The 21,839-nt window shown below is 36.5% G+C and overlaps 1 protein-coding gene across 7 annotated transcripts in view; it reads left to right on the top strand.

Moving 5' to 3' along the window:
* The window catches only part of si:dkey-215k6.1 (transmembrane protein 132C), a 223,020-nt gene that overhangs the window by 161,571 nt on the left and 39,610 nt on the right, over positions 1-21,839 (top strand). For 6 of the 7 annotated variants that reach the window (XM_058775908.1, XM_058775909.1, XM_058775913.1 and 3 more), the window contains one exon: positions 1,349-1,532. In XM_058775908.1, coding sequence (XP_058631891.1) covers positions 1,349-1,532 — 184 coding nt within the window. Of the gene's footprint in view, positions 1-1,348; positions 1,533-8,529; positions 8,906-21,839 lie in introns of those variants that run through there. The other variant, XM_058775915.1, reaches the window with a different exon arrangement.

Here is a 21,839-nt window from a genome sequence, read left to right as displayed (position 1 = left end):
AAAAAATAACCACAATTCTTAGCAAATAATAAGATTAATGTAAATTGCATGTAAACGGGAGTGAAGAGCTTTGCTCTTGACATGTAAACATCATAATGCGATTAAGTCTTAACTCTGATTATTGGAAATAATCGCATTATTCGTGCGCATGTAAACGTAGTCATTGATCAGAAGTAATAAATACAGATTATTCAGTAGGCATAAAATAAGTGGTCGGGAATATCCTGTTAACTTGCTACTAAGTGCCATAAATAAAACTTGTCAACATATCTTGTAAACATGACTTTGTTTCCTGGCATTCTGGTAAAAACCTGTGCATGCTGACCCACAGAATGACAGTCTGCTGCATATTTTACAAAAATACCAAGAGCTGTCTGAAATCGCCCATTCCATGTGTTATGGATCGCAGGTTTTGTGAGTACATGCTGTGCTTGCCATTTGAGACAGAAACGGTATGGTTACATGATTCTACAGTGCTTTAAGTGCTTTTTATCCCTCGTTCTCCGTTTGTGACACTAATGCACAGACCCCAAGTTATTCATTAATTGTATTAAGATGCATTGTCTTCTGGCTGTTACTGTTTCACACAATAAACCTTCTTTAATGGGTTTTTGTTGCTCTAATTTCCTCTGCAGATCAGTCCCTTGAGTTCATTCTGTGGATGTGATTACAGAGAGGAAACCCTTCGAAATTGTTAATATCTTTTGAGATAGTTTATGTGCATTAAGCACAAGCTGTTTCAGTGAAACTCACACAGATACTAATTATTCATCGCCTGAATTGATTTGTTAAAGTGAATCCACAGTAATGTGACTGAAGTTTGGTTGTTAAATGCTTTAAATATTGAGCATGGCATGTTGCTCAGCTAAATATTACATATATATTTTTAATTTTTTCATAAAGAACATGCATTTTTTATTATTTTTGACATTATTTTCATTATAATTAAGCAAACCCTAAATTATTAATTACCACCTGTTACACACACACACACACACACACACACACATTTCAACATTTTAATATCTTTATTTTTTATTTATTTTTTTTACTTTATTATTACCGCTCACCTGTAAAACAGAGCATATCTTGAAAGGCTCCTTTGTTCTAAGGGCTTTTTAAAATCATCACATATTGCCTGAATTTTTTTTAACTAACTTTTGTATGAGGCCAAAGGCAGTACTTCCCCCTGCTGTCCTGGAGGATGTGTGAATAGACATCAAAACAGAGCATAAAGTCTGGCTCTCGACAGCAGTTGTACTAAAGCCCTTGATCTTGCTTGATCTAAGAGTGTCTCTCTTTCTCTCCCGCCCTCATCCAACATCTGTCTTTCTCTTTTTCTCAACAGACTTGATGGTTCCTTCTATGAGATCATGTGGGTGGACTTTGAGATTGACAATTTCATCAACCTGCGGTCATCGCAGTCCATCCGCTGGCAGATAGAGTATCCCTCCACCGGAGCGTCTGCCGAAGTCATCTCCACCATCTTCATCACCCAGAGAGACCTACAGGGTATCGTACCCATCGCTGAGGTGAGAGCGCACCACTCACACAACCTCAGCCTCAGGGTTTTCTAGCACCTAACCTTGTGTGTTCATTCCTGCCCAATATATTGTCCCCTGTTTATTTTATTTTATACTGTATTTTTTTTTCTTTTTAAGTTATAGATTATAATCTTGGGAATTTCAATGATACATTGAGAAAATATTCAGATTTCATTTCATGACTGTAGTCCCCTTTAAAGTGGGATAGTGGAAAGTATTTTTCCGTAATATCAAAACAAATGCACATATTACCTTTTAATCTAAAAGCACTCAAACAGGTTAATCTGATGAAAGCGTGTCAGGAAGTCTTAAAATTGCTTTTTCATGTTTTGTCATGTCCATTATACAAACCTCCTTTTTATTCAATTTTATTTTATTTTATTTGCTTTGTAACTTTTTTCAATAATTTCACAGTAAGTAGCCAGAGTTCCCATTTAAGGAAACTGTAATTCTCACAGTATTTTATGAGAGTACGTAAGTTTCATGTCAATATATTACATTTATTTTTATTCATATTATATTATTACTTTTTTAAAGTCACAATATTTCTAGCTGGAGTTCCCATTTAATGAAACTGATGCACCTGTTAGTCGAAGGACCAGACTTTGGACTTTACTTTGGACCCTTTGGACAAGAACTGCCCATTTACTCAGACTGACATGTAAAACAACCAGCCACAATATGTTGTGGTTTTATATGCCGTTTAGGGGCGGGTAGGTGTGCATTTGATGAAACTGTATGAAGATCATCCACCTGAACTGTGTTTTAGACAGGTAGGGATTCAACTCTATGGGGATTTAAGTCTTTAAGTCTTTCGGTCTTCCAGACATGCAGCCTCCTGTGGTTCAGAATGATATGAATAACAATACTTTGTCATGTCAGAAACCTGGGACGCAAAGAACGCTTATAGCAAATAGACTGCAGCAGCTATCTCTCTGCTTTGTAAAACACAGCATGAGCAGTCAATAGTGAAGATGAAGAGCAAGAGAAATGTTTGGTGTGAGGAATTTTCTTAGTAAAATGCTCGCTTTTTTGACCACATTATTTACATATTAGGAAGTTTAATGTATCCTCGTGTTTTTTTAATAATTTTTTTTATTATGTACTTACATTTTGATAATTGTTATTGACAAGATATTATTTAGTTGACAAGAAATTTTAATGTGGAAATGAGAGAAGAAGAGGATCAGGATATGATGTGGGTCTCCTGCATCAACACTTGTGCTAACCGCTAGGCAACAAAGCCAGACATTTTTTTTTTTTTAAATCACCCTCATGTTTGACCTTCTGATAGGTCAGGTCATGTGTTCTTCCCCCGCTGTTTGCAGCTCCATGAGACATGTGCCTCCAGCAGGGGGGAGAGGTGACTCTCACAGCCCCAATCCGGGCTCTCCTGCTGGGGTACATGATTCCAGCACACTCCCATCAGCTCGCTCTCACCATGGAGCCTCTCACAGTGTTGAATGGCTGCTTCCTCTGTGGGGGTAAAGTCATAGAGACTGAAGCGGGAGGATAGAGAGTATTTTTATAACATTTTTTTAACATATAATTTTTTTTATTTTTCTACATTTTATCTGTACACACACTATATTTCTTTGGAAAGAAATTAATACTTTTATTCAACAAGCATGCATTAAATTAATTAAAAGTGATGATAAAATCTATATATTGTTACAAAAAAATAATTCTATTTCAAATAAATGCTGGTATTTTGAACTTTCTAATCAACAGTGAATCCAGACGAAAAATTCTGACATTTTCCGCAAAAATATTATTCAGCACATCTATTTTCATCATTGATAATTGATGATTAAAAGAAATGTTTCTTGAGCACAAATTGCATATTAGAATGATTTCTGAAATATCATGTGAAACAATATTGACAATATTAATGTTTTTACTATATTTTTGAACAAGATAAATGCAGCATTGGTGAACATAAGAGCATAATTTACAGGAAATCATATATATATATATATATATATATATATATATATATATATATATTAGTGGTGGGCGTTATCGGCGTTAACGTGCTGCGTTAACGTGAGACTCTTATCGGGCGATAAACAAAATATCGCCGTTAATCTATTCTCAAAGTTGGGTTGGGAGCTGGGTCTATACTACGCAAGCTATGAAGACTTTCACCTTGATATTTTAGCGCGGATGTATACCTTGCCGAATTGCACTGTAGGGGGCTAGAACGAGTCTTCCAACCTGTGTGTATGCGTGCTAACATGGATGCAGCTATGAAGCCGCCGGGTTTGCTTCAGGGAAAATGTATTTTTAAGAAGCGTCCCAATGGAAATCGGCAAGTCATTTCTGTCTCTACGTTACATGGTAGCGCTCTCTGTATCGCGCGCACAGCGGAGTTCCGCCCCGGTTCACACACACACACACAAACAAACGTAAGCGCACTCCCACTCCTATTTGTAAATATTAAGCCGCAAAACGTCTATTTAAATATGACTTCTGCGTGTCTCTGTGTTAATGTATGGCGCAGACGCACGGGTTTGTTCACTACTCATACAGAAGACCGCGTGACGCTGTCGTGTCAATAAATGAGGACATAAATACATGAACAACATCTCCAGAACTGCTCTGAGAGTCACTTCATGAGCATTCGAGCGTTTCATTTGAGAAAAACTATCCTCACGGCAACCCGTCAAAATAAAGGTTCGGTTTCACTTGAAGACATTGGGCAGAACGTAATAGACTACTACTACTAAAACTATTAAAACCTTATCTTTAAGGAATAATCATACAATGTCTTCAATGTTATTATCAATATTAAATTCTTGATGACTGCTAGTTGTTTACTACTAGTAGTGAACTTATTCTGATCTACTTGGCAGAATTCAAATGAGCCATTTTAATCTAGATTAATCTAGATTAATTCCAAGATTACAGTGAGATTAATCTAGATTTAAAAAATTTATCTATGCCCACCACTAATATATATATATATATATATATATATATTAGGGCTGTCGATCGATTAAAATATTTAATCGCATGATTGTCATGAATTAACTCGTGATTAATCGCAACTTAATCGCACATTTTTATTTGTTCTAAATGTACCTTAAATTTATTTTTTTCAAGTTTTTAATGCTCTAATCAACATGGCCATGGACAAATATGGATGCTAGACTAGACATGTTTCAAAGGTCATAGATGTTTTTCAAAGAACTTGTTCATGTCTATTAGACACATGAAAAAATAAATACCAGGTTCCTATTACTTCTCTTTCTATGCACTGAGCAATACTTACACGAACCTGTTTACATTTTTGCACGACAGGGCAGCTCTTCTTCTGAACATGCAAAATGTACATTTATTATTTATTATTAGATTTGTTTGCCTCTCTGTGCCCGCATACCGTATTTTGATGCAGCTAAATTCTTAATAAAATTTCATTGATATATTTTACTGTTTCTGTTGTCAGACAACGGAATGAATATGAAATAGTGATTTAAACACGACCCATTAAGACTACATAAGATCTCCCTTCCAAAATCTTAATCTGCATAAAAATCATGATAACGAGCCGTCGTCTGATGAAATACACATAAGATAATGACAATAGCTGTGCTGTGATTTCGGCTATAGCCTACTTGCATGTAAAATTAGAGAAGCACCATAATATCTGTGTTTAACTGAAAGCGCTGCTCCTCTCCGCCGCTCGCTGAACAATGCAAACGCACAGAGAGAGAAAGGTGTGCACACGTATAACAGTCGGAGCGATACCCTTGTATTGTATAGGCAGTGCTTCTAGATGCACTGCGGTTGTGCATCGAGCAACGTGAGTTCAAGTCCCAGCTTGGGAACCTTTCGTGATCCGATAAATAAATATTTAAATATCTTCTAATTAAAACAATAAGGGTTCCTACGCAGTTTAGAAATATGGAAATTGATTTAAGTAATTTCCAGGAAATGCATGAAAGGCAACTGCAATACTGCTATTTTATTTGCGCTTATTTAATTCTTTTAAACTTATATACTTCACACACTTGTTACTGCATCGTAATTTTAGAGGTTTATGTAAAACAACACGATTTCCTTTGGCTCACCAGTTCCTGCGCAGTTTAAAAAGTATTTCACTTTAGTAATTTGCAGGTCTGGAAAAGTAGGCTATGGAAAAAAGAGAACAGAGTATGTAAAAATATTTGTGTTTCGACTATTTGCCCTATTCAGTGTTCTAAAATATAAAATTAATCATTTCTAAAAATAAATTTATCATACAAGTAGAGAGATTTCATGACAAACATTTAGTTATTATTTGAACACGACTGAATTAATTCAAGGCGCACATTTTCATTACTCTTTAAACAAGTCTTTTTTTGAACTTCACTAAACAAATGTGCGAGTGCCACGCAAACCAGCAAAAGATAAAGAAGCAAACATGTAGGTCTATATCGTATCGTAGCCTATAATGTTTAAATCATTGCCTTTTAAATATACACAAATAGTAGAACGTGTATGATGTATTATTTTAGGTAATATTAGCCTATTCTTGCCAAGCTCTGATTTATGAGAGATGCACGGAGAGGCAACAGCAAGCGGTGTTTGATTTGCACTCTTTTCATTCGTAAAGTTTACATTCATTCATTCACTTCACACACTCATCATTGCATGACTTTAGAGGTTTGTGTAAAATATCACGCTGATCCCCTGGCTCACCTGTGAATCTAGCAAGCACATGCTGCAGCCTCAGCCGAATATTCGGGCAGAATTATTCGTTATCCATTATTCGTTTTAAAAGCCATTATCCGTGCCTTTCCGAATAAGGTATTCGGCTTCGGGCACACCCAAATGTGTGATGTGTGAACATCTATCTATCTATCTATCCATCCATCCATCCATCCATCCATCCTATCTACAGAAAAAATACATTTATTTCTAGGAGTTATTGTTTTATATAGCTTTCTTTTTTCTCTTCATCTTCATCCTCATCTTCATCTTTCTCTCTATACTACATGTCCGCAGTGACATCCAATCCAAACCTTTTAAAGTTAGAGCTTGTTAGAGTCCCTGAGAACCTGTCAGCAAAGAAAGACAGAGACACCTGACACCAGAGACTTCCACGCAGAAAAGGTCAGAAGATGAAAGACGGCCCATGCTGGAGTCCTGGACTTCCTGCGGAAGTGGGCCAACACTGTCCATTAACGAAACACACACACACACACACAAAAAGCCACACGCGAAAGGGTGAAAAAATGCTAAGTAAAAGGACGAGAAAAGATTAGGTGCATGGTGTGATAACGATAGAAGATTGAGTTTATACATCAGTGGCGGTAAGTAATAAACTGTACCGCAAATGTAATTTAATTTCTACATCAAAAACCCACTTTCAAACCCATCCTGTGTGTATTTACTCCATAAATAAACTCTTAACAGGACATATTTGTGCTCAGAGTAGCTTTTAGAACTCGGCGAGTTCCAGTAGAGATACGTCCTATTAGCAGTAATTTGCCTCGCAGTGTAGACGCTATTTTACCCACAATGAGTATGTACTGAAAGAGGCTATTTCACCCCTCTCCTCTCTTTGGTGTTGAAAGCCAGTTATAAATTGGATCAGTGTGGCTCTTTCCTTACATCTGAGGTGCTGTGTAATTCTGCTTTGGGCTTGTTAGAGTGTTTTAAGCCCCAGACGGTGATACCTCCAGGCCATTTTCTTAGCTTTTTTCCATCTCCCTCTTTCTCTCTCTCGCTCTCTCTCGCTCTCTCTCATACCTTCAAACTCACCTTTTTCTCTATATGTGTTGTGTATGGGACCCCTCTATCTTATCGTTCTTGCTCTGCGTGTGTGTGTGTGTGTGTGTTTCCTCGCCATTTGAGTTGTTCCCAGTGGAGTGAGCAGAAGCAGTTGAGTGTCTGAGCAGTAATTAATTCTTAATTGGAACACTTGTTTATCTTTGTTGTTTGAAGATTCCAATGAGTTGCTGAAATACCCAGCGGGCCGTGTAGCTACGAGAGGGGCGGGGCTTTCAGCTGCACCGCTTAATACCAGTCTGCCTGCGTTTGTTTACATTAGGGAAAGATAGCAAGAGTGGGCGAGTGAGCGAGAGAGAGAGAGTCAGTGCCATGCTTAAGAGCGACTGTATTTGAAATTACAAATTTGCACGGCGATGAGTCGTTGCTATGGAGAGATGGGCAAAGAGGAGACTTTAAATGAATTGCTTATGCAGTATTGTGGTTTATTTCGATTACTGTTTCATGTTGTGTGAATGATTAATGAGTTATAGCACTGGAGATGTATGGAAGGATATGAAGACAATCACAGCGTGAGCGATTGAGGGGGATAGAAGTGTTTCATGAGGAATTAGGGCAGTAGAGAAGACATCTTTCTGTGTTTGGGCTTTTCAGAATGTAAATTTGTGGTTCATTTTCATTTGATATTTATACAGTTTTCATATGGCACATGGGACAAACTTTTACCGTATGTACTATATTACAAAATTTTATCCCAGCAATGTTGCAACATATTTTTCTTTTACCTTCAGCAATGCTGACAGCATGAATAGAAAATACAGTATTTCAATTAATGAATGTTGTTTTAAAGTCTTATGACTTTTGATTTTCAAGACTCCTACACATTTTCTTCTACATGTATAGGACACGATAGAATAGTATGAATAAATGACACATATGTTTTATATTTCTGTTTTGTTTTTCTTTTGGCAGGCAGTGTTTTATGGAAAAGTCACGAAGTGCAAAGTTAGCTGTTTTAATTGACTATATTGAGAAAAATTATTCAGTTTTTTTTTTTTTTTTTTATGAACAATATTGAAAGACCTGTGTTAATAATTCATTAAATAGCTTGTATGGGAGTTCCAGGTGTATTTATATATCATATAATTCTAGAAATTATGCTTATAAAAACTATTCATTAGTTAAAAACTGTTATTATTAATGTTTGTATTAATTATTATTTTATCATTTCTATTTCTAACATTTATTTAGCTTTTTGTTTATTTATTGTTATTACAGATATTTTGTAAAAAAATATTCACTGTTAGAACATAATATATACAATGCATGGATGTTATATTCTAGTATATTACATTCTTTTGTTAATATCAAGTCCTGTCCTGCATTTTTTAATATTTTTATATTGGCAAAATAACTACAATAATACAGTAGCATGCATGTTTTATGCATCTGTTATATGTTACTGCTAATAATAATCTTTTTTTTTTTTTTGGACCATTAATGAACAAATCCTTGGTAAGCTCTGCTGGTGCCATAAAGTTTGGAGAGACGGAAGTGCATCCTAAATTAACGAGAGTTGCTACCTAAATGGACTTGCTCACAGATCGTTTAATGCCATTTTAGGTTTAGCCGGATTGAGATGAATGGTGAGTTGTTTACTTGGTACATAGTCCATCTGTTTCCATCAGTTTCATTCAGGTAGATTTGTAGAAAACTTGACAAGTTGTCTTACTGATAAGGTAATCAGCCAATCACAAGCGATATATAGGCGTCCTCTCACATATTTGGCCATTACCCCAAATCACATTCAGGTCACGCTTTAGAGCCTCTCCACTGGTGTCGCTCTTGGTGACTTAAGAAAAAATGAGTGGCTTACACACTATTTAATGTTTTTTTGGTTTTATTTTTGTAATGTTGATTATTTTCTCATTACACTGCCTTCCTTGCCTCCTTGGATGAAACAGCAGAAAGAGGGGCCTGAAGCTGCAGCCGCACCTACTGGGACTGGTGCTTTTAATGTAATTAAAGACAGGAAATTTAAACATCGTCCCGCCTGAAGCAATTCATTTGGGCCATTACCTTTCATTTCTCAACCATACCTTCATGTCCCATCTTCTTCAAGTTTTTTCAAACACTCATGCCGTATTCGTGTCTCTACATCTCTGTTCGTCTTCCTCATTAGCTTACTTTGAGCAAGCAGAGGAAGGTGGAGGAGAGAGAAAGAAAGCAAGAAAGCAAAAGAGAGAGACAGAGAAGTCTTGTCTATATTTATCGCAGGCGGTACATGGAGCTGCCATGCCTAGTTTTAATAATACGGTATGATGAATGGATGTTTCCCACAGGTCAAAGAAAGAGTGGAGGGAACAGTGGCTTCGGAAAAAGAAAGTCCTAAAATGAGAGCCTAAATGGTGATGTTTTGCATTTTTTCCGGAGTGTTTAATAGTCCGACTCTCCCTTTGTGTTTCTGAATAAGACAGAGCATTGTATTCCGAGGGCCAGCAAGACGGCGACTCTAGGGACCGGAGTCCCTAACAGGCCTAACGGAGGCACACAGTCCACCGAGGGCTTTGATCACTGTTCTATTCATTGTTGCCTTGCCAACTTAGATTTATCACTCCCTCTTCAGAGGCTGTTTTATGCTGTAAATACGATCAGCAATGTAAAAACAAAATAAAATATAGCCCATCAGGAACTAAATGCAATCGATAGCTAAGGTACGAGCAAAACAAAGTAATCAAATGAAAAAATAGGTAGTTTTCTTTTTGGAAAAGAAAGATCCTTCAGCATGTCAAAAATACTGCTGAGAAAATCTATAGGAAGGCATTTATAGGGAAAGCCGTTCTGATCGTTCTTGACTGGTAGATAGTTTATTAAAGAACAATAATGATAACTGTCAGATTCGTGACTCAGTGGTTTGTGACATGCAGGAGGCTTTAAACCACTTTTGTTATTTGCTATTTTTCACTTTTCTTTTCTTAATTGTTGATTTTTCACCCACTCCTGGCAATACAAGACACTTTCCATGAAAAAGATGACTTAGGGGTCGTTCAACACTGATTGCGATTTTCCGTTCCATTGCACTACCTTTCCATTATTTTTCCATGTAAACATGCTAGGCAGATGTGTTTGAGTGTTGTACTTGTGTCTTTTGCATCGTCTCACGCATGAAAGGCAGCACTCATGTTAGTGCGTTCAACTTTCAAAAAACACGTCTTGAGACCTTGTGTTTTTTCCTGCCATTCCACTGCCCATGTTTCCACCTCATCAGGTCAATATTATTACATTACACTTTATTAGTATAAATTAAATCTAAGTTAATCTATTCATTAATTTTGATGAATGCAGTTAATGCTGAAGTTTATGTGTAAAATAATCTTATCATATATAAAGTTGAATAATGTCAGTTCCTTTATTTATAAAATTTACAGAAATTTTGTATAAGATTTTTTTCAATTGTTTCAAAATTATGCCTTTGCTGTATGATTTTAACTGCTTGATTCAGCATTGGAACTGACTAAAGAGATGGGACGGTCCAGAGCCGTAGAGAGACAACGGAAGTTCGAAACGCTCGATCGTCCCGTGATTCACGTAGACCTCAAATAGTTCCAGGAAGTTCATAGCAGGCAACTGGAATACATTGAGTTAGAGAGACAGAACTGCGATTTCTGGTAATTATTAGGCAATAAAATATATTTACATTATTTATAAAATGATGTATACGTAGTGTATATATATGTAGTTGAATCAGTGTTGTCTTTAAAAGATCAAATCTACTAATATTTGAGGATTAATGTGGTCAGCTATCTTTACCTGCCTTGTAAACATATTTTAGGCTGAAGTTACCATGGTAAAAGGCCGTGTTTGCTATATGAACGACAAAAGGTAACTTCAGCCTCTCTATATAAATATAATTATGTGTGTGTTTGTGTGTGTTTTCTTACAAATTGTATGTTAGTCAAGTGCAATCACATCTTAATGTTCATTGTCGTTTTACTAATCTCATGGTAAATGTTAAGTTTGTTGTCTTAGAAAATTCATTCCAAATAAGTGAAGATATTTTAAGATTAAGTGAAAATTAATCTTGTTTAATGTTTTTGATTGTGCACCCCTCAGCATCCTTGCAGTAAATCCAAGTCTATTAAATAACTCCCAACCAGCAGAAATCACGTTTAAAAGACTTAATTACACAACGATGGATGAAACTGCATAAAGAGAATGAGTAATATCCCATAAATCTACTAATTAAGTGAGGAATAATCTAATAATAATCTGTTTTAATGCACAAGGTGATATGATTAGCTGTGCTGATAATATACACTTTTATTCTATAAATGATTCAGGTGCGAACCTTTTAAAAGTTCGTCACAGCGCTCTCTTCTGCTACATCTCTACGGCGCTGATAGTGTTAGCGCTAACTTCCGGGAACTATTGAGCGGCTCCACGATCCGCCATTGCTGTAAAAACGGGTCCATTGGAGTGAATGGAGTTGTTGCAACTCTCTCTCTCTACGGCTCTGGGACAGTCCAAAATCAGCATTTTAAAGGGGCTGTACAGATATCTGATGAGTTTAAAACTAGCTGATTTTCCTACGTTTGTTTTTATGTTTATTTACCATTTCTAATTATTCTCTCTCTAAAACACATGGGTTATGTGTCTCTTAGTGAAAAATAAATATGTGACCCTGGACGACAAAATCAGTCTTAAGTGTCAATTTTTCGACATCTGAAAGCTGAATAAATAAGATTTCCATTGATGTATGGTTTGTTAGGATCTGACAATATTTGGCTGAGATACAACTATTTGAATATCTGTAATCTGAGGGTGCAAAAAAATCTAAATATTGAGAAAATCACCTTTAAAGCTGTCCAAATGAAGTTCTTAGCAATGCATATTACTAATCAAAAATGAAGTTTTGATACATTTACGGTAAGAAATTTACAAAATATCTTCAAGGAACATGATCTTTACTTAATATCCTAATGATTTTTGGCATAAAAGAAAAATCAATCATTTTAACCCATACAATGTATTTTTGGCTATTGCTACAAATATACCCCAGCGACTTAAGACTGGTTTTGTGGTCCAGGGTCATATATACTAAAATGTATTTGAAATACATTATGTCATGATAAGTATACTACAAATACATTAACATATTTCTACATTTATATTTATGTGATTGTGTTGAAGTGGAACTCTTGCAAGTATACTTTAAGTTCACTTTAAATATCTTGCATGATATTATACAGAGATCATACAATCCTCATTAATAGTGACATTAAAACACTTTTTAGGCTTAATATTAAGAAATGTGCATTGTGCACAAGTATTACTCCAAATAAAGTTTAATTATAATTTTTAAATCAGTATAAGTCTCGAACGATATGCCACTAAATATGTTAATAGATTTGAACTATACTTGGTAAGAAATAAATGTATTTTAAATATATTACTTTTTTACTTGTCTTTACAGGTCTACTTTTTAGATAAGATATTTATTTATTTGCTAAGGATTCCTCTGAAGGTCCAGTGAGTGTGTTAGGTTGAGATGAATAAATGTAGGGCACAGATACACACACACTCGCAAATTTTATAAGCGTTTAGTGGCGAATTCTTCAAAAGGCAAAGATATGGAGCCAAGAGTCACACCATAAAGAAAAGAGCACACGCTATTCTGTGTGTCAGAGAAAGGAGTTGCAACGGAGAGAAAACACGCACACACACACACACACACACACACACACACACTTGATGCCTAACATACTGACTCACCTGGATATTACAGCGTGGTTAGCGGAATCATTACACACCAGAGGGTCACGAGGCTCACACACACACATAGACGGCACAAAAATGGTTTGGAGAAAGGTTTCCTGTGTTTCTGGCCCTATTAGAGGGCCTGTAATTCAGAGTGTCGTGAAGCTAATTGTCAATTACATCTGATCTATCAGTCTCAGTGCCAGAGCTGCCAAGACCTGCCAAGACGCTCTCTACTTCTACTTCTCTCTCATTCTCCTTTTCCTTTCCTCTCCCACCTCTGAGCTCTTCACCTCTAGAGCTTTCCAAGCGCTCTCCTTCAAAGCAGGGCCATTGCACAGCAATTTGGCTCGGTGAAATGGAATTGTGTGCGTGTCCGTGAGAGAGAAACTCAGACAGAGAGAATGATTTGCTAGAAATCGCTGCCTGTTCGTATTTGTATTCCGTACATAAATCCAAAAAGCGAGGGCAGAGTTCTTCAATGTTTTGCTTGATAAGGCTTGTCGGGAGAACAAAAGTAGGTTGTATTAGCGATTCATCTGGAAAAAAAGAAAAAACGCTCGACTATCACTCCGTATCCCGCTGATGCTAATGGTATGTGTACACTCTGTTTTTGTACCCTGTGAACTCCTGTTTTCCTGTTTACCTCACTTCTTACGTCTGCTGGAAGAAATGAGAGGTAAAGCATTTAAAGTTGAATTTGCGTGAGGTGTCGTGCTCGGCGGGGACCCGAGCGTCTGCTCTCCCTTCGTGTGTTTAATGGGTTTGCATTAAATCGCCGCTAAGTGCCTCCACCAATTTACCTCTCACAGCTTATCAATGAGAAACTAGAAAGAGAAGCGAACAGCAGAAAAAAGCACAGAGGATGTCTTTTAGAGTGGTTTTAGAGGTTAATTATATTTCAAATGTTTGTATATACATATTTCAATTTGATCAACGATAGTACGCATTTAGAAGAAGAGTGAGATAGTGGCAGAAGTGTTTTTTGATTGCAGTGTTTGTGTGATAAAGGTCCATGTTTGTTAGATGAAAAGTGAACATTAGACAGTGTGAAATATTGATGCTCAGTGTCTCCCTGCTGTGCCCCCTGTTAAAGCTCCAAATGATTTTTAGCTTGGCAGCATCAGCCGTTGCTCCCCTGAATTGCCTCCAGTCTTACCTAATCACATTATTTTTTAAACTTTTTGGAAAGTAACATGTTAGTTGTTTATTATTATTATTATTATTAATTATTATTGCTATATTTTATATATTTATATTTTTGCTGTAATTATTATTTTTTTAAATAAATTTTTATTTATTTATTTTAAAGCTGAATTTTCAGCAGCCATTACACCAATCTTCAGTATAACATGATTGTAATATTTTTAATAGATAATATTTTTCCCTCTGATTTTTAGGATTCTTTGATGAATATAAAAATAAAAACAACATTTATTTGAAGTAGAAATATTTAGTAACATTATAAATGTCTTTATTGTTACTTATGATCAATTTAATGCTTCCTTGCTGAATAAAAGTGTTCATTTCTTTATGAAAAAAACAAACAAAAAACTTGTTGATAGGTAGTGCAATATGTATAGTAAAGAATGTAGTGCATAATAGTGTAAAGTAATGAGAAGCTAAGCTGTATGGGGTTGTTGAAATGTTGCTTCATTTCTAAAAGGTTATAAGAGATACAGTTATACAGCACACAAAGTCGGAGAGACAAACGCCAACCGCTGGTGTAAGACTCCTGTTCAGAAAAGACAAAGCCTCAGGCAGCACAGAAATCACATTTCTTTCTGTATACCATAATTAGTTTGTTTTTATGTAACAGTAGCTAGCGTTTGCCCAACACTGATGAGCACATACAGGAAATCAACTGAACCGCAGAAATGTGGGACACAGGACTTAGCGGCTCCGCTTGTCAACAATAAGCCTTTGAAATTGTGAGACGGGAATGCAGACGCGTACAATGGTTATGAAAGACATCTCCTAATTGGATGCTGACATGCTCAAGTGAGCTGTGTGATACAGGAGGAGAAATGTAATGAATCTGCTAATTAGAGGTTAACTTGAAGTGTGCGTACAGCTGTCAGAAGAGTGTTTAGTTTTATGCTGATGACCACATGCAGCTCCTCCCACTTGTTTATCCAGCCATTATGCGTCATTTTTCATGTTTATTGTTAGTTTCGTTTGATGCCTCGTGCCAAAGCGTTGTCGGCCGACCGTATTAGTCTGATTTTTGGCACAGGTTCTGCTTACTTACTAGTGTGTGTGTGTAGATTGTTGTTGTTGTTGTTGTAATTATTCAGTTTCTTTAAGGGTGAGAGCAGTATGAGAGTTAATTGTTTTCTGCTGCGACCTGCACATTTCACCAGCACGGTCGCGTTTACAAGCTTGTATTTCAAAGCTTAATTACGGTCAGTTACGAGCTGCTGTCAAGGCCTTAGAGGTGAACCGTGCGGCTAGATGTGTTTGTGACCTCCCTGATTTTATGGCTGTTTAGCTTTGTATTAAATACAAGATGAAAGCCATTGCATTTATAGCAGGTGCACAGCACTGATAATGACAGCCAGCGGTGATGTACTTAGACACAGTGCATTGTGGGGGATCAGGTGACACTGCCGCCTCCCCTCGAGAGTCTGTTTATTTCCATTCAAGTTTCGGCTTCCAAGTTTGAAGTTGCGAATAATTGGATAGTTTCTCTTACAAAGCAACAAAATGACCTGTCATTGTAATTACACTGACATTTACTGTGACCTCTTTCTGTACCAACCTGCCTTACCGGAGTGGCATTCACACCCTCCTGTTCCAGTTCTCTGAAGGTCGATAACCCCCAAAACCCAAATTGCACCAGATCGAATCGCCTGGCATTGGAATCACCCGGACATGGCGACATAAAATAATTAGAGGCACGTATCGATAGTTCCTAAAGTGTTAATGTGCCTTAATTGAGTTCTATTTTTAGCACACATGGTTTCCATCCACTGTTTAAATGGGAGGAGAGTTTCCAGTTAAATCCATATTGACAGAGCCATACGCAGACCATTATCCTCAGAACTTAATTAGTGGTAAACTTTTCAAAACCCCTAATATTAATCTGCATGTGCCTCAGGCATTAGTCGTGCTTCAAATTATGCAACTTGTTGTATGTGTGTTTTCTTTTCTAAGCAATTGTGCTTAAAATCTCAGTGTCTCAGTATTAATCAGTTATAAAAACACATGTATAGTAGTGCTGTCAAACGATTCATCCAAAATAAAAGTTTTTGTTCACATAATATATGTGTGTGTACAGTGTATGTTTTTTATGTATATATAAATACACACACATGCATGCATATATTTAAGAAAAATATGCTATGTTTATATATTAAATATATAAATTGGATGAATATAAATATATACATGTAAATACATGTAAATATTTCCAAAATATATACTGTATGTGTTTGTATTTATATATACATAATATACACTGTACACACACATATATTATGTAAACAAAAACTTTTATTTTGGATGCGATTAATCATGATTAATCGGTTGACAGCACTAATTTATAGTTTCAAACTATATAATTTCTTTTTCAAATATCTTTTCTTATTTAAAGATATTTAAAAAATTATAATAATTAAACAGCACAACTGTTTTCAACATTATTAATAATAAGAAATGTACCTTGAGCACCAACTCAGAATATTAGAATGATTTTTGAAGTAACGATTTTTTTTAATGCAATAATATTTCACAATATTACCATTTTACTGTGTTTTCTGGCTTGGTAAGCATTAGAGACTTCTTTCAAAAACATGAAAGCTTAGATGAAAAACTATTAAACAGTAGTGTAAAAATCAATTTCATACGATTCATATGAGTCAGTTCAGAGCTTGTTAGACTCTCTTGTTTAATTCTGCTTTCACGGTCTGTCCTGCCTTGTGCTACTCGTTCTGTCCCGATGTGCTACAGCTTCAGCGCTGCGGTGGGGAATCTACTTGGATTAGTTGAATGATGCAGGCTTATGGTCCTTCTGATGCTTTATTGATTGGGCTTTGGTTGGGCGGCTCTCTGGACCGCAGTGACGGATCCTGTTGTTTTAGGGTTTCGGTTCAGCGCGTCCTAAACCGCAGTCTGTGTGGTGAGGTCATTTGTGGTTGTCAGAGTAATTGGGCAGAGCACCGAGGTTTGAAGACACACCACGTCCTCAATCAAATCTGCTGGATCATTTTCACAGTGATATTTTTAATCAGGCCATTTTTATATGCCTCTTCCTGGCAATTAAACTCACGATTTGGCCCAAAATCATTCGCATTTCACAGCTCGAAGGTTCATTAATAAAACACAGATCACAACCCTTTCGTTCACTGCAACCAATTATAACAAAATTCGCTATCCCCGTCCAATATCACATGTCTCTGTGCTAAAGGCATCTGATTGATGGTTTGTTATTTACTGTGGAGAAACTTCAGCCGATGTACACAGACGTTCTCAGTTTTATAGCTTTCGCGTTCGTCGCCCGTTGCCCATCTGAGCCGATCCTCCATCCAGCCTCTATTTAGGGGAGGAAACACGACCCATAAATCACCACTGTGCCCACGGACACCTCTCTTCTCTTAACACTTTGTGATATATATGGGTCCGTGCACTATAGCTGCCGTTATGGCAGGAGGAGCTCACAGAAAATTGGATATCGAGGCAAAAGGGGAAAACAGGAAATGAGCTTAAGGATCGCAGTGTGATTGGGCCTGGGGGCAAGAGAGCAGAAATTAGCATAAGACGCAGAGTAGCATTCTGAGATTGGCCCAGAACATGACAGCTGCATAATTATTGCCCCTACTCTTTTCTCATAAATTCACAACGGGCAGTTGCTTGAACACTGGCCCTTTTAATGTCCAATTCCCACAGCAGTCTGGGAGGTGGAAGACACAGGATGTTCAGCTTCGCATTTATTTTTTTCTGTATCGCTGGTGGACAGAAACGCACATGTAATGAAACTTGAAATGTCAGTTTATTTTCAGCGTGTTTATAAATGTTTCTAATTAAATATATTGGTGCAGAGTGGACCTAGACTGAAGTTCGAGTTGTATCTTTATCTCACGCCATCTGTTTGTCTTTAGGTGAGGATTCAGTTAATAAACAACATGAAAAACTAAAGCAATTCCTCATTTGCAAGATAGCGATGGTGTAGAGGAGTGCAGCCAAAAAAAGGTCATTCTTTTAATAGCTTTGTGTGAGAAACAGACCAAAATTTAAGTCAATTTCAATTCAATAGATTTCTCTGCTAGTTAAATCGGAAAAGTTCATTGAAGTTTGACTGAACAGAAGCCTCCAAGCTTATTAAGATAACAGTTTTGTCCTGAATTGACCGTTCACAAAGCGCTTGATTGACAGGCGATCTGACCAATCATTACGCCGAATCTGCCATCTTGTCTGACAAACTAGCAATAAATTAAAATTTCTACCTATTAGATTGTGTTTTATTAATGTTTACACCTACCCCAACCCTAAACAATAATGCAAAAACAGTTTATTATTGTACAGTATGACAAAACAATATGCTATATTGATGTGCTCATACCCAGGAGCTGCAGCTGTATCCCAACCATAAATCAGACAGGAGAGTAGATTAACTTCGGTGGACTTAACCTTGAAAAATGGTGTGCTACACGGTTGAAGTAAAATACGTTCTGATGTTCATTCATGTTCATTTTGTGCTTTGAGTAAATATGAAAAGGCGATCGGTTCTCGTGCTGCTTTAACTGAGGCAATACAGTGATCTGTTATTAAAGAGCCACAGAATGGCATTTATTGTTTGAATTTCTTTAAAAATTACAAAAATATATGATTTTTATTTGAATTCCATTGAATCTAATCAAGAGTAGATTTCTTTTCCTGCACCAAAATGTGTTTCTGTAGGTCTTGGATTGAAATTCCAGGGAAGACACATTCTGGCAAAAATGTTTGTCTTGAATGCGCGCTGTAAGTAGCATTGGATACAAGTGTCTGCCAGGTGCATAAATATAAAATGCTGATTTAAATTTACATTCTCATCTTGGCAAGATAAATATGAAATGACCAACCCAATTAGCGTACTGTATCTTCTCATGTAGATTTTCAAAAATATGAAAGGAAAAGTAAGTAATGTTTCAGTTTCCAAGTCATTTTTGATGTCTGTGTTAATTATTTTTTAGAACAGTCTGCCAAATTACTAGAGGAATCTGCAAATTGAGTTTAAATTAATTACATGCTATCTCCATGTTTGGTGTGTCTTGTTTTGAAGTATGCTTCAGCCAGTTATGACTTCTTTGCTTCTTTCAGCAAGTTGATATGGAGTTGGAAAATGGGTAAATTGTTGGTAAATTGTCAGCACAGAGGTGTAAACATGGTATGGAATATGCCGTAGTTATTTAACTAAAATCCCACCAAAAAAAATAATAATAAAAAATCAGCTTCAGAATTGCTGGCCCACAGGGTTTGGCAAATCTGGAAAAAAAATCCCCCAGTTTCAGTTGCTAGAGCCCCTCTGTTACAACCCACTCACACACGCACAAAGCCAACCTGACAAAACAAGTATCATCACATATGCCAGGTTATGCAATAGAGAGAGAAAAATACATGCTCTCACAGATGTCTGCACGTTTAGACATTATCCTGCATTACTGCTGGCTTGCGTTTATTCAAATGTATTTTTCATTCTACAAAGAGACAGTTTTTAGATGTATTGATTTTTGAGGATTTGTAATGCCGTTTTTTCCCCCTGTGTGTGTGTGTGTGTGTATGTGTGTGTGTGTGTGTGTGTGTGTGTGTGTGTGAATGCAATCTAATGAACTCTGAAATGGACCCTCTTTCAATATGTGGGGTAAATAAGAAAAAAAACATTTGCGCATTGATTGTGGGAACAAGGAATCTGAAATGTTTTATTAGATCCAATAACACAGTCAGTGGTGAATGGACCTAAATGGATGGAATTTTTCTTTCTGGTCCAGTCAATATCGCCATTACTCATTCACAGTACCAAAACTGAAGTGACTAGAGGATGGTAGCAGAACTACATGCTACTTTTTGTCATCTTTTTTTTTTATTATTGAATTTAATCTTTAACATTACATTATAGTCCATGCTCCTTATTTTTATATTAATATTTGAAGGTATAGTTTCTTCAACCCCAGTTTAATGTTAGGAGAAAACTTTAAGTAATTTCTTGGCTCAGACAGGGACTCCGTGGTGCTGTCAAAACTGTTTTTTAGGCTTTACCACATGTCAGCTTCTGGCTCAACCAATTGCATGAGTGCAGGGGCGGCACTACCGTTTTGTCTGACCAGTAGAGTATAACATTGCCCTCCCACTTTTTCAACAGCCTTGGTTTAATTTTTAGCTATAGGGATTTTTAAAAAGTCCTTATTAAAGAGTTATAAGCCATGAACCAAACAAACCATCTATGAGTTAAAAATTTTGTTTTGAAGCAAAAAATATTTGAATAAAAAGATGGAGGTAAAATACTGTGTACTTAACAGCTTTAACGAGAAAAGTAACTACAATTCCACGAATCACTGCGAATGACATAATTGCATTAAAATGGAGGAATATAAAACTATCTATTTACAGCTATTTATTATTTTGAGAGCATAGAAAAATAAATCTATATCATTTGCAGTGCTTTATGGGAATGGGTGGGCACTAAGGTATTCTTTATACACAATTTGTGTGCAGTTATTGTCTGACTGATTGGTGAAGATTGGTGCAGAATCATGGGTAATGTAGTTTTTCACCTGGAATTCCTCTGTTGAACATGTTTATTTATTAAAACCAAGCTGAAATATTATGAACTGACGGGTTCAACAAAGGCATATACCATTGATTAACAAACTCATAGCTCACAGTAGGTCTGTCTTTAAAATTCATACATTTTTGTTCAAAATCATTTCCCCTATGAATAATATTAATGGAATGTTTACTTTTGGAACCCAGCTGTTGTACTCTATACCTGAGTGGGAGGCGCGAATGGAGTAAGAAGATGGTTTGGAAAACCTATGAGGAAGCAATCAAATATTGCTAAATTGCCTTTGTTTCCTCACAACGTTATGCTAGTTTTTATTAGTTTCACACTCTTGCATAAACAACCAGAGACTCACATTGGCTATGTTTACATGCACAATTTTTGGTTAAATCGGTCTGAATTCATTCCGATTTATGAATCTGAATATAGTGTTTACATTAGAGGTCTGCAAGCCCGTCGGGTCCCAGGCTCGGGTCGGACTCAGGCTCATTTAGCTTCTCTCCTTTTATTGTGCCAATATATGTGCAGAGCACACATGGCGACTGTATGAAATACTGATTATATTATAAATATTACACATCGCCTATGCAATACGCGACGCATATTCGCACACATTAGCATACAGGTGACAGTTGACCATGCAGAGCATTAGGGAGAAGTTGGAGCGTGGGGAGTTACTAAAAGTTCCCAATCCTTCTGGAAAAGCTGCATTTTGGATCATCCATGCATTTGATGATGATCCTGAATCGCCATCTCCTCATCGGATGCGCCTTTAGAGAGAAATGCATCTTTAGGGACTTTATAATGAAAGAGTTTTTGTTTTCGATTCGAATTATTTCGTTTTAAAGTAGTAATTCAAAGCTTTCTATAGATACTATATTTATCAAGTCAGTGAGACAAGTAGGCTATTCGCTGTTTCGGTTTTTCAGAAGCTCTCTGCCTGCTCAAAATCGAAACTGCTTTTTATTTTATAAAAGCACGTTTTGTTGATATTGTGAGTGCACACAAATAAAAGTAGACCCTTTACAGTTCCGAACAATGTAGCCTATTATTCTTACCTTTAT

The sequence above is a fragment of the Onychostoma macrolepis genome, chromosome 05, assembly GCF_012432095.1.
Source record: "Onychostoma macrolepis isolate SWU-2019 chromosome 05, ASM1243209v1, whole genome shotgun sequence".
NCBI lineage: Eukaryota > Metazoa > Chordata > Actinopteri > Cypriniformes > Cyprinidae > Onychostoma > Onychostoma macrolepis.
This window is presented reverse-complemented; position numbering and strand designations above follow the sequence as displayed.